Source organism: Amphiura filiformis, chromosome 4 (assembly GCF_039555335.1).
Source record: "Amphiura filiformis chromosome 4, Afil_fr2py, whole genome shotgun sequence".
Lineage (NCBI taxonomy): Eukaryota > Metazoa > Echinodermata > Ophiuroidea > Amphilepidida > Amphiuridae > Amphiura > Amphiura filiformis.
In genome coordinates this window covers 970,518-985,416 of record NC_092631.1, presented here as the reverse complement: position 1 = coordinate 985,416, position 14,899 = coordinate 970,518, and the positions used below count along the sequence as shown (strand labels likewise).

The window sequence follows — 14,899 nt, the reverse complement described above, 5'->3', positions numbered from 1 at the left end:
CTATGTACTGAAGATAGCTCATTTGCTATGTACTGAAGATAGCTCATTTGCTATCTACTGAAGATAGCTCATTTGCTATGTACTGAAGATAGCTCATTTGCTATATCCTGAAGATAGCTCATTTGCTATCTACTGAAGATAGCTCATTTGCTATCTACTGAAGATAGCTCATTTGCTATCTACTGAAGAAAGCTCAGTTGCTATCTACTGAAGATATCATGATATATCTCATATTTTCACCTCTGGTAATAGTTCCTGACTATTTGGTGCAGAATAGTTTACTACAAAAATGTTGAAGTCAGGTTTCAGTCAGCTGGTCATTCTATATCAAATTCATATAATACACCATACCACTACCAAGGGAATATTAGCAGGTGTGAGATAGGTGTAAGATTTAAAAGTCTTTTCAGAGTGGCATTATTCATGTAATAGGTGAGAATAATGTCTGCATGATATGAATAAGGGTTTAAGCCAGTGTTTATGTGCGGTTTGATTGAACCTAAAATTACAAGAATTCATAAAGCTGAAAATCAAGATATTTTGAATTATCTTTATTTGTCTTTATATTCTTATACTGTATTGGAATAATTTACATCTTGGAAATAAAATATTATATTATTGGGAGAGAGTTTGAGTTTTGAGTTCGGAATTTCTGTCGAAATGGTTTTCTCATACTTATATTCCTTTAAACATACCAAGTTTATTATAGTCTCTGAATGCCAGAGTTACTAGTATGTAGTGCACAACCATTCCAAGCAAACATGCAATAGTACTATTAATAATAATTCATTCAACTATGTGAATACATGTACATCATTCCAATTTTATGCAAACTAAGCCTGATTCAATAAGCTTATTCACAAGCAACCGATTATCGGTGAATTATTCGCCTATTGATGTACTAGAAATGTGGAGAAAAAACATGATCGACAGTGAGAAGAAATAAAAACTATATCAAAATTTGAATGCATGTATATTAGAATGTATACCTATAGGGAGTCTGCACTATCACCCACCAGACTAGGCATAAGCTTAAAGCGTCAAATTATTTAGTGTTACTATTTGGGTTATTGTTATTACTGATGCTGCTATAACAGGTTTCTTGATTGTGAAAAAGAGCCAAATCCAATGACTCTTTTGAAATGTATTTTGCAAACATACTGGACTAAACATAGGCATGTTTGTTCTCTTTTATATGCATTCTTATACTGATTGCCAATATGCTTAGTAAATACCATCCATTTTCTCGACATAGACTACTTAACTCTCATCATGTAGTTGTCGACTGCAGGCGACAAGTTTAATTTTGTTTTAAATTCACAAATTTCAGAATTGTACATTTTCATGACCATATTTGGAATCAGCATGAACATTGAATTAAAATGAGTACAAACAAGCCTAGTATTGGTTCAGTGGTTCTTAAGATAGCTTTTGATATTTTTAGAAAATATCTAAAAATTTGGACTTTTTATATTGAAGCCTATGGCTAGCATGCAAAGCATTAATACCTTAATCTGCTGACTCAGCATCAGCATATAATGGATTAAATCATAGCTGTATTGATAACGAAGGAGGGGGAAATGTGTATGCGCCCCTCCTTCCTTAATAAAGCTTGTGTAATGTTTTAAATTTTTGTGGTCTTTACATCTATGTAATTGCCTGTACTCACCTTGAGGGGATTCAGCTGGCTAAATTTAGATGTATGTGTAATACCCAGTGGGCATACAGATTGGGGTGTTTTGTCGTCGATAATATTTTCCGAAAAATGTGATATTGCAATTTGAGTTTCAAAATTGGCTTTTAGTATCAGCATGCTGGTGTTGATTTTAGCTTAAATGTGACGGATGTATAAACATTTTAGTGGTAATTTTTTTTTGTCCTGTGTTTTGTCAATTTTTGTTGGTGGTATGGGGATTGAAGCTGTCTGAATTTTAAGTTTTGTGATAGAGTGTTATGTTGTTAAGAAAATGGTAATGCGTGACTCTTCCGGCTATAGATATGGAAAGCTTAAAAGAAAATATTAAAATATGAGAAATCTTGAAAGTGAAACTGCAATTTTTAAAAGAATCCAAAGATAAATGGAGAGACTTTGAATACTGTGGGCAAATAGCTCATGGCAATTTTAAAAAGTTAAGAAATATTTCAGCAATGTTTCAGCGATTCTCACAGATCTTCAAATAATTGATTAATGCACACATATGCATTTTTCCTGTTTTCTATCCCTCCTTCCCTCCATTGCTTGCACACTCACCTTTTTTTGTAAGATCAGGGAAGTCCATGGTTGTTCGGATGTTGGAAAAAGAAACAAAGTTCCGGATCTCCACTGATTAAAAAACTCGCTCACCCCTCACCCACTCACTCACTATGACAGGGACGCATCTGACGAAACCATGACTACTTGCACAGGGGCCAGCTGCACCAGTACTGTAATAACTGACAGCATATTCATACAAAATACTGTAACTTAGGGCTCATATTGAAATTCCCTTGCACAGGAAGGTGTGCGCCATCCTGCAGCTTTCCTGTGCTAGCCTTCTTTTGTTAAAATCCTGTGTGATTATAACACTGCAATTAGCCACTTAAATTAGGGCGCGCTTTCCTGGGTTGTGCGATGAGCCGATTAGTTCAATTAGTTCAACAATCAATAAAATTGCCAGTCTTTGATAAACTTTTATTATAATCCTTGTCACCAGACCACTTCTAAAGGCAGGATGTATCACTGATGCATATAATCCATCCGTTTTATGACCAAGCTTTCCTGAGGCGCGAGGGGAATCCTGCCTTCTTTCTGTGTGAAAGCGTGGTAGGGTATTTCAATATGAGCCCTTAGTACAAAGTCACCAAGCCACCAACCCAACATATTATCATTATACCATACAGGATCAGACTTGAAACACATATTAAAAATTCCAGTTCAAGTTCAAGTCTCCGTATCTCACTAATATCTTTCAGACTATTAGCGACTATTAAACCACTTGTTTCGCCGTCAATTTTCTCCAGGCTACCAAGTTGGATCTAATAGAAATGATGATCTATGTGATAGAAAAGAGACACAAGATATAATGCTTTAGATGAATCAAGAAAACAGAGACAAGTCCCTGCAAGGAAATGTATGTTTGAGAGTTCACTGCCCTTGTTGCCTTTACTGCAAGAATGTGCTAGATTGAGTAATATCACTTCAAATGGCTACTGTGATTGGAATTGTCACAGCTTTTTCTGATTTTTTGTATAGATTGTGATTTTTTTTTCATTGATGTACCAGATGGGGATTGATGAAGAAAAAGGATAAGAAAAGCAGATGCATTTGAAAGGAAAAATTGCCCGATACTGCGCAAGAAGTTATCAAAGTGTTATACTGAAGTATTTTGCATGCTACGCTTCAAGAAATTGTTCGATTCTCCAAAAAGATTGATATGCATCCAAATAGATGCTTGTTAAAGCAGTAATGTACGATTTTCTTAAGGGGTACTACACCCTCGATAAATTTAGTGTCTATTTTTGCATTTTCTCAAAACTAATAACACACTGGTAACAAAAGTTATGTATATTAGGGGCAAGGAATCAATTACTACACTGGAATTTCAGTGACCCAAGACAAGCGGTTCGTTATTTATGATAAGAAATAAGGTACCGCTAGGATGTACCTCATTTCCTATCATATATGCTGAACCGCTTGTCTTGAGTTACTGAAATTTCAGTGTAGTAATTGGATCCCTTGCCCCAATAATATACATAACTTTTGTTACCAGTGTGTTATTTTTGAGAAAAATGCAAAAATAGTCACAAATTTACCACAGGGGTGTAGTATCCCCTTAAGCCAATTAATAGGCCCCTCCATAGAGGCCACCCCAAAAACAATTGTTAGAGTAAGACTGTTGAAAATCGGAAACCATAATGTGTAGGCCTAACTATAATGTGTCACGTAACAGACTACCCTATGATATGCCAACAAACTTGTAGATAAAGAATGTGATTACTGGAGCTCTTTTATGAAAATGCATAATACAACCACTTGAATATAAGCAGTGTTTCATCAGGGGAGGTACATGGGGGAAATTTAAAGATTGTTAAAAAGTGTAATAGATTATTACTTGTGAGGCCTCCGATGACTCGGTAGAACAAATATAAGAAACAATTTCTAACACTTCAAAGAGACAGTTAATATCCAGTGTAAGGGATCTACCAATTGGGCTATTCCAGTTGAAATCCATACACCCTCTATGGAAGACATGACCTTAATCTCCCACACAGGGGGTGTAGATTTCAAATAGAACCACCCATTCAGGTAACTCCATTTGACATTCACACTCCCTGTTAATAAATTGAGGTCATGTCTATCATAGGGGTGTATGGATTTCAACTGAATAGCCCGCTTAATATCCAGTCTAGGGTATCTGCCAATTCATGATGGATCCTAGAGTTAAGAGGGATTAACACTCCAATCCCACACATCGTCATCCTAACTTCTACATCCTCAAATATATAGTACATTGGTGCTTGTTGTAACCAACAGATGAACTGCACCTCAGTGGATGAGAATGCTAACAGAGGTGACGCAAGGTGTCAATTAAAAGTTGTGTAGGTCAATGAACGATACTTAGTGCTGGATTTTTTTAATCATTCTGATGTCGATCTAAGAAACTAATATGCTCGGTTCATTAACCCTTATTGTAGGTCAGTGAACCGTGACTCTGTAGATTGGAATGATGAGATAAGATGAAAGTAGCGGTGATGATTAAACTGTTGTCTTAGTAATTGATAAGTGTGATCATCAATGGAATTTGATATTAAAATGATCTAAGAATAACATGTAAGTTCAGTAATTAGAAGAGAGTATATTGTTATTGTATGAAAATTTGATTATTTTTCAAGTATTTATGAACAAATGATGAGATGAGTATAGCATCAAATTTCAGTGATGTATAGATTAGGTTTTTTACAGAGATATTAATTCTCTAAATTATCTTACACAAATTACTACGCAAACATGACTTCTGTTTGAACTCAAATTGCTTGAAAGTATTATGATCTTCATGTTGAATATTCTCAAATTCTCTTAAAAAACAAAATTAATACTTAAATGTTGTAACTGGCAAAACCAGTTTGCTAAACATCAAACCAGACTGCTGAATTCCACAGGTTCAAATAAGTGACCTTCACTTCACCTGGACTTCCATGTTGCCTCTCAAATTCTCTCCCTTTTTCTAATTATCCCGGGGTGCCTTTCAAGTACAACTTCCGTTTGCATATATCAATTTCATGTTCACATGCATCGGAATCATCTTGAACATACTCATTGCTAATCATGATAGTCGGTGTGATTCACATAGTTTATTTAAATCCAGTTTCATCTGGACTGTTTTAGATCTGGTCAGGTACATAAGTAGAATATACCACATGATGAATGCATTTCATTTCCATGTACAGCCTATAGATGAGTTGACCTCAATGTTTATCAACAAAGGCAAGGGACTGGTATATCGATATGCATGAGTGAACTCCGTGCAACCACTACATTGTTCAATAGCCTTTAATTGTGATGTGACAGGAGTTTTAAAAACACGAGCCCTGAACAAAATATGATGCGCGCGCATACTGCCAGGCAAAAAACAATGGAAATTGTGATGATGCGTGCACATACTGCCAGGCATTGACGTCAGAAGTCAACGCATCTATATTCAAAGTTCAGATCCAAAATACGATGAATGCCGTTTTTGAACTTTTGGGGTAAGGCAAATAAGACATGTGTCCTGTAATGGTAATGCTGGCTTTAAATTGACACTGTACCTAAAATGGATATAGAGGTTATCCATGTTCTATAAGCTGCATATCCTATCAGCGACTGCTATACCTTGTTTAGGACTTTCAAAAGAAGTACCTGCATGTGCAACCATGGCTTTTTCAAAATAGCCCGCCAAAGTCATGCAGATAATATAACTCCGAGGTCATGCATTGAATTGGTTTGAATGAGGAATACTACGGGAACCAGTGCCTTTTGTTAGAAGTCACACATGAGTAACATGGATAACCTCTATAGGGCCTACCGGTTCTTGCATCCAAACTCTTCATATCAAAGTCCATTTGGATTCCTCAAGACAGTAGCGTCAGTATGTGATACACGCATGATCAAAGGTGCACGGTGTATCTGTAGGGTGCAGTCACTTTGTGCTGCATCATGTGGTACCCTGCCTTTGATCGCAAGGGTGTCACACAATCCACAATGATCTGCATCAGTCTGAATGCATAAGAACTGTATGGATAGCTACATTGCTTTTGGGCATTGTCACATTGATTTACATAAGCTAAGCATCTTGACTTGTAAGCTTACTGGACAGATATGGTGAGATGAACATGATCAGACAGTATTGCTGATTTTATTCAAAAACAAACCAAGTGGGAAAATGGAAGCAATTTTAGCAAAGTATCCCTGCAAATTGTTACACTAAGAAATTATATCTAATTTTTGATGTTGTAAAGTTGTACATCTCAAGTGCAGTCAGAAAAAAGTTAACATTTTATAAAAAAAATATAAAAAATGAAAGCTAATATTTATACATTTTAGATTTTCGGGATCATAAACATCTCAAAAAAAGTAATTAACCCCCCTGAAATAATAGCCATTATTCAAAAAGGTGCTATTGTATTACGAATCTGTAAAATGTGTTGGAAGCAGAATTTATTTTTGCGCATTTTAACACCTCATTTGATACGATAGACCAGAAAACAATAAAACACAGGTCAATTTAATGTAGTGAGGTCCAGATTTGAAAGTTGCACTTACATACAAATTTTTACAATACAAAAACACTCAGATATCATTACACAGATTTCCTTCCATTAAGGGGTGGGGTATGAACGTTTGGACCGTATTTATTGTGGGACATTAGAGCACATCAGACCTATCGAATTGCATTCTGAATACGAAGAATGTCATTCTGATATCAAATAATTTTGATTTTTGGAAATTCGCAATTTAATACACATTTTATGGCAAATCATTAAAATTGATATTTTTGATATTTAACAGTACTTGAAGTAAACTTTATAAATCTGATGATTTATACTTAAAGTGTATGTAGGTGGGATGAAAAAGCCGACGATCAATTGAAAATTTTGACCTTTTCAGTATTGAAGATATGGATTTTTTCCCCAAAACACCAAAAAAAATTAGGTCTTTTGGGAAAAAATCCATATCTTCAATATGAAAGGTCAAAATTTTCAATTGACCGTCGGCTTTTCCTCCCTGCTACATACACTTTAAGAATATGTCATTAGATTTATATAATTTACTTCGAGGACTGTTATATATCAAAATTTGAAAAATATCAAATTTTTATAATTTGTCATAAAATTTGTATTATATTGTGATTTTCAAAAATGAAAATTATTTGATATCAGAAAGACATGCTTCAGATTCAGAATGCAATTCAATAGGTCTGAGGTGCTCTCATGTCCCACAAAAAATACTGTCGAAACGCAATAAACGCTCATTTTAGATCCCTTAACACTGAATACAAAATCAATACAATTTACTGCAACTTTCAAATCTTGAGTTACATTGATTTAAATGTACGCTGTGACGTCAATATTTAGTCAATTGCTACAAATGAGGTGTCAAAATGTGCAGAAATAAATTCTGCTTCCAATGCATTTTACAGATTTGTAATACAATCACCCGCTTTTGAATAATGGTCATCATTTAAGGGGGGTGGTTAGTTACTTTTTTTGAGATGTTTATTTGAATTCTGAATGGAAGAGCATGGCCTAATGGTTGGAGTACTTGCCTTTGGTACATGAGGTCCCAGGTTCGATTCCCAGCATTGGAAACTTCTTGGGGTATTCATTTGAGGAAAAAGTCAGAATGTAATTGGCAACACTTGGAGGAAGTGTTCCGATTCTGTTATTCACAAAAAACAGCAGCTCTGTGCTTTGTAGAGCATCATGCAAATGCTTGTAATAGATAAATAAAATATATAAAATGATTTCAAATGAGTTTAAAGATGCCTAGTATTGGGTTATTGAATCTTGATATAAGTTTGTAAATTTTGTGCAGCATCATAAATTTTGATCGCCATATTGGAAAAAACAACCGGGTACAAAATTATGATTACATTTGCGATATATAGATCGAGCCCAAGTTTCAGGGTTTCTTGCTCTGATTTGTAAAATGCTATCATCGTGATCATACCTTGCAATTAAGAGAGCTAAAAGCATGGTATATTAGTTGGCAGAAGTTGGGAGATTTTATTTATCTGAGGCGAAGCGGAGTAAATCTATTTTTAGACAACTTTTAAGATTTAAGCTTATGGAATGGAAGTTTTCATCAAAACACTTCATGTTGGAACGTCTTGCTATCAAAAAAAAAGAACTGGGAACTAAGTGAAATTTACACTTAAGAGTAAAATAAAATGCACAACTATTGAGCTGTTTTAGCTTGCCAAGGTTAGGCAGAACTAATAGGCTCATTTTGTTTTAATAGCAAATTTTATCGCAGACAGACTACAAATACTATGAAAATCATCATTCTGAAGATGTCTATCGACTATGATAGACTAAGCAAGCCATCAATTGTGAGTCAAATTCTGGTTTTGTGCAAAAGAAATTTATTCAGTCAGGTATGATAATAGCTTTTAAATATCTCCTGTATATCTGCTGCTCAGATTTTTATGATGATGATTATAGGCCTTTTGGTTTGAGGATGGAGCTGTCACTCAGCCACAGCTCTCCATAATTGCTTTTGGTGTAAGCTATAAAGCGCTCCCCTTATTGCATGCAATCAGGAGAGCTATTTTTATGTCGTCACCCAGAAGTGTAACTTAAACGATCGCTCCGTGTGGAGACACGCTTGGGTCCTGATGGGACCAGGCTCAAACAAAATGCTCAAGCCAGGCTAAAAAGCCTATATAAGCATGCTGGTCTATATGGAAAGAGAAGTGAGAAACAGATTTGAAGACAAAGAACAAGAACAAGAAGGCCACTCCCAACAATCAAGTGAACAATTTTACTGTCAGCCTTTGGGACAAGAGAAAGGAAACCTCTTAAGGTGGTATTGGAGGCATTATGAAAGTGCTCTAAACATGTTTTAAACAGATTAATTGAGTAGAGCAAAGCACACTTATCAATATGCCTTTTGTTTAAAACATGCTAAAAGCATTTCCTAATTTCTAGAAAATGCATCCAATACCACCTTAATCCAATCTCAACTGCCACTGAGGCTTTCCAAAATTGTGACTAAATATCAGTAAATATAGGCCTACTTTCAATCTATTGGTTTTACCCAATTCAGAATTGGAATTAATGTAGAACAACTCTCCTCGCTCGCTCACCACTCTACTTAAAAGCTCAACAGCTCAGCCACTCTCCTTAAAAATTTCAAGGAAGTGGTTTGAACAACTCTCCTTAATACCCTCAAGGGGAGCTGTTGACAGTTTGCCTGGAAAAATCTAAAACACAAGGCCTGACTATACTAGATAAAATCCATACACCTCATTTAATTTGGTAGACAGACATTTTCCACGGGGTTATTCTTGCTCATTTTAGCTGCGCAATCTAAATAAACAACCTTTCGGGTCATATTTCCCTGTAAATTAAAACCAATCCAGATGCGTCAAGTCATGTGGCGGAAAATTGGGAAATTTCCTGTAGGGCACGTCCCATGGTAAGCCTCGCTATGATTTTCCATATTTCAAAAGTAAATTGCATATGGATCACACTCTTATGATCAAATCAATGTGAATAAATTTCTAATGAAATAAGATTGCACTTGATATTCTGTGTCAAATTTTACCCAAAATTGTGTCAAGAATCAGGTCAAATTTGACTGGGGCAAATCAAGTGAGATCTTATTTCAGTCAAATCCACTAGATCATTTAATGAGTGCAGCATAAAAATATATGTACCTTCATTGCTGTTTTAATGGGACTGGACTGGGTAACATGCAATGCGCCCTAGCACCCAAACCACTCTTGTGATTAGGGTTATGACCCAGGAGGGGAACACTCAGCTTTTGAAGTGACAGGTTTATGTGGATACCAAATCTTTCAGTGGGAGACTTGACACCAAAAGGTGATCATTTAGTGAGAGCAGCCAAAAAAGGGCTCTTTCAGTGAGACCGGATTTGTTTCCCTGAAAACAGGGTCTACTACCTCCATGGTGAGACAGGGAAAATTTTACCAGAAAAGGGGGCCAAATATGAAAGTTGACAAATTTGTTTAAAAAAATAACGAAATTTTGTTAATTTTCGAGAACAAAATAGGGTAATTCAGTGAGAGATTATCAGAAATTTGGTCAAAATTCTTGAGAAAGAGGTCTTTGGTGACAGTAAATGGAGTAAAACAAAAGAGGTGGTCAATCATACACATGTACATCCCTATCAACAATTTTTAGCAAGTGCACCCGGCTGGAGGCTATAGTCTTTGTCTATCTTTATCTAATTTCCATAACCACACACTTTGCTAGTCATTTGAGAGCTATTCCCACTGATGAGAGGAAAGTTGCAAAATTTCATTTCTGAGTTACGGCCAAATTGACATTCTCCTGATCATCAACTTTTAAATGATCCTGGACATGTCAGTGTTTATTCCTCACTTTTTGTTCAAAAGTTTACAGGTCTCATTTTATCATGTCGTCTGCAAAGATCTTTTGCATCATCTCAATTATTCCAGTGTGTCGAGACACAGTTCTTTTAATACTCTGCATGCTAGCCATAGGCTTCAATATAAAAAGTCTTAATTTTTGAGATGTTTTCTTAAAATATCAAGAGTTATCTCAAAACCCACTGAACCAATACTAGGCTTGTTTGTACTCATTTTAATGCATTTTGCATGCTGATTCCAAATATGGTCATGAAAACTTATAATTCTGATATTTTTGAATTTTTAAACAAAATTTTTGTCGTCAAAAAAACTTGTCGTCTGCAGTCGACACCCGCGTGGAGAGGGTTAACCCCAATCTGCTTGTACACAAAATGACCTTTGAATGTGTTGGGTACAAAATATCATACCCTAAATCTTAAAGGTCAATCTTAAAGCTATGATTGTTGAATTGCCTACTGAACTTTGCCACTGGGATGAAATCCTATTTGCTCATAGTGTAATTTTGGTTTGGTTTTCTCTATTTTCTCATCAAATTTCAATCCATGATGTCAGTACGTAGATAAAGCATGAAATCTAATGTAAATCGTTCAATTTCACAGTCAAAGTAAGAGAATAAGACTTATGCCTGGGAGGTATATGGCAAGGAAACGACAGTCTGGGAAAAAGGTTACATTTACATGTTATCATCAGGAGTAGTGCTGTAAGGTCTCAACCAAGGATTGCGGATTTGATTCACTTGTGGATAGGACAGTCATTGCGCTATTTCAGTTGAAATCCATACACCCCCTATGGAAGATATACCCTTAAACCGTAAGGGAGTCAAATGCATTGTTTAGCGAGGTGTAACATTGCACATTTAACGTGATACCCAGTGGAATTAGGCACTGTCAAGTGGTCATTTGTATGCTATTTACTTCCATGTTTGTATACAGTAAGCTTAAAACATTGACTGGACCTGTTTAAGGAGGTGTTACCATGGTTACTGCAATATTGAACCACAGTATGCTATTCCAGTTGACATCCATACACCCCCTGTGGAAGACATGACCTTACCATCTTCCATGCGGAGTGTGAATTTCAAATTAGGTTACCTGAATCGGTGACTCCATTTGAAATCTACACCTACTGTGTGGAAGATCATAAGGTTACGTCTTCCAGAGGGGGTGTATGGCTTTCAACCGGAATAGCCGATTTGTGCATATGATGTTAGTCACTGATCTTGGACAGAATATTCATGACAGACATACCTGTTGATAAACTTGGAGAGAAAAGCAAAATTGCCCTTTTCAGAAATTTGTCATAAATATTTTGGTAAATCAATGAGAAGGGGAATTTTATGATCCACAGCCTCATCCCCTACTTTTCTCAAATGAAGTATTTTCTCAAAAAATTATTTATACTACCAGAAACCTCTGGCTAAATAATGTAAACTTGTGTTTGCAAAAACAAATTCTTGCAGATTCATTCACTTAGCAAAATATCATTAATGAGCAGATGAGAAAAATTGTGACATTTACCACAAAAGCATTAAGGGACAAAATCAAAACTTGACCGCCGGCTCCGTCCGATTGCTATTGTTCTAAACAATGGTAACCGGACGGAACCGGGAGGAACCGGCGGTTGACCACCGGTCGAGTTTTAATTTCATCCCTAATGAAAACATAAATTCACCCATGCCCTAGTTAGATATAAACAGCTGGTGTGCTATATCTAGGTTTTTTTGGCTAGCATAAGAATGCTACATTGGAAACTAGCACAAGAACTACGTAAAAGAGAGGGGAAAAAAGCTACCTAATATTGTTACGATCAAGGCACATTTCAGATTGGATGTTTTCTTTAAATTTAGCGCTCATTTTGAATGCTGGTTGCATACAAAGATCTTACAAACAAGCACCTTGACATTTAGTCTAGATTTGTTGTGCTGTTTGTCATGATTTTCTTACAAAAAACTTGCAAAGCCGATATTTGTGTGAATATAACTTACAAAGCCGATATTTGTGTGAATATAACTTACAAAGCCGATATTTGTGTGAATATAACTTACAAAGCCGATATTTGTGTGAATATAACTTACAAAGCCGATATTTGTGTGAATATAACTTACAAAGCCGATATTTGTGTGAATATAACTTACAAAGCCGATATTTGTGTGAATATAACTTACAAAGCCGATATTTGTGTGAATATAACTTACAAAGCCGATATTTGTGTGAATATAACTTACAAAGCCGATATTTGTGTGAATATAATAACAGGGAGTGTACAACAAGGACGAAAAAACAACTGCATATACATGTACATTTGCCATGTGCTTAAGCTATGGTTAGTAGAGAGCACAAGATCTTATTAATCTTCCCCAACTTGGTGCTTTAACATTGTAATATTTAAGGCTATGTTCATACTTGTAATATCTTGAGAATTTTGTGGTACAAATAAGTACATCATGTGTATAAGCCATAAAAATGAAGCTGTGTTCGCCAAGGAGACTGCATTAACTTTACACTGAGTCCCACACATTGAGTTCTAATCCACTAGGGTATAACCATCAGAGGGCATGGGAGAGAGTGCCTCTGCATAAAGTTTTTATTCATTAATTTGTGCTATTTTGTTTTACTTTTACCTATGTTTTGTTTTTTGTTTTTACAACTGGAATGAAGCCAAGAGATGTGAAAATATGAAAATTAATAATTCATTTTCAAGTTTTTGTCAACACTTTCCAAAGTTGGTACACTGCCTACAAATCAAGATCCCAACAATGTAAATTATGATGTGGTCTAATCTCTCTATATTTTCACACAAAAAATGCGACAAGTGACATACAAGGCTGACGAAACTACTAGGCTGACAATCCATTCAAATTAGACTGTTAGCAGTTACAACTTGAAAAACGACATACTTACAATGGGGGTGCTTTGCTGAACCCCAATAACATAATTTTGCTTTAGCAACACATAACACATTTAGAATTGTTTGTGAAGATTTCACGATTATGTGTTAATCCAATAGCAACGTCAAAAATAGTGATATCGCATCCAACCCCTCGTCTTTATGGAACACTGAAGCCAGGGCCGTCGCTAGAGGGGGGTATAGGGGTGTGACACCCCCCCCCCAAATACACAATTTTGTCGGCAAAAATTGACTGTTGTCATCAAAACCATGTGATTGTCGGCAAATGTAGTCAAAGCTATGTGTGATTGTTGGCAAATTGCAAGAGTCATCTAAAAAATTAATGTGTTACAAAATTGTGCTGTTGTTACGTAAGATACTTCATATAGCTATTGTTAATGTGATAGTAGTTACTCACTAATAAAAAATTGTCGAAAAAAAATTTTGGCTCTTATTTTTTTGCTCTTCACTTTTTCAAACCACCGGAAAAAAAATTGGGTCAACCTTTTTGGGCTGTTGAGGAACGGGCGGCAAAATTGATTTCCGTCAGCAAAACATGCTCTACACCCCCCGAATCATATTGGTCTAGCGACGCCCCTGACTGAAGCAAGCGATATGTGAATACAGAGTATGAACATCTCATGATATTCGCTACCATGTGAACATTACCACATGCACATACTTATACACTCGTTAAGATCGCTAGGCGTTAATTATATTAATGGAATTATGGCAGCCAGTGAACTAGATCCACACCTCAAAGGATATGTCTGCAGGAAACAGGAAAATTTAATGAAATTTGGAGAGTTTGTCTAAGATGGGAAGCTTACGGAAGATTTTATTACACTTGGGGTATAAACCAGGTACATACATACATGCATATAACTTCATTAATATTACTTACATGTACCGGCATTTGTTAGTGACTGCTGGGTATTTACCTGCACGATAATAGATTATGGTACAGTGAATCATGTTTAAATATGGTGTTAAAAAATGGGGAAATTGAATTTTTTTCCTGAAAATGATGTAAAATTGAACTGATGAAGCTGAAATAATGAGTTAGGTGAGTTAAATGAGCTATGAAGATGATTTTGCTTTGTAAAAATTTATTTGAAATAAATTAGGACTAATTTTAAATTTTCTGTTTGTTTTCTCTTTATAGTTGCAGAATTCACCACCAGTGACAAATGGTTTTCATGACTCGGAAGAAGCGGGGACCATGTCAGAGACGGACACACTGTCTACAGGATTCAAGAGAGGAGCTCGTTATAGAAGTAGTCTACCGATAGTCAGGCCGAGGGTTAACATGTCTAAAGAAAAACCACTAGGTAAGGGATCAGTCATTATTTATTCCTAGGGATCACCAAGAGAGGAGTTTGTCTAGAGGATTAATATATCTAAAGAAAAACCATAAG

General features: G+C 35.8%; 1 protein-coding gene across 1 annotated transcript in view; it reads left to right on the top strand.

Moving 5' to 3' along the window:
* The window catches only part of LOC140150452 (SRC kinase signaling inhibitor 1-like), a 569,935-nt gene that overhangs the window by 448,111 nt on the left and 106,925 nt on the right, over positions 1–14,899 (top strand). The window contains exon 4 of the mRNA XM_072172468.1: positions 14,647–14,812. Coding sequence (XP_072028569.1) covers positions 14,647–14,812 — 166 coding nt within the window. The remainder of the gene's footprint in view (positions 1–14,646; positions 14,813–14,899) is intronic.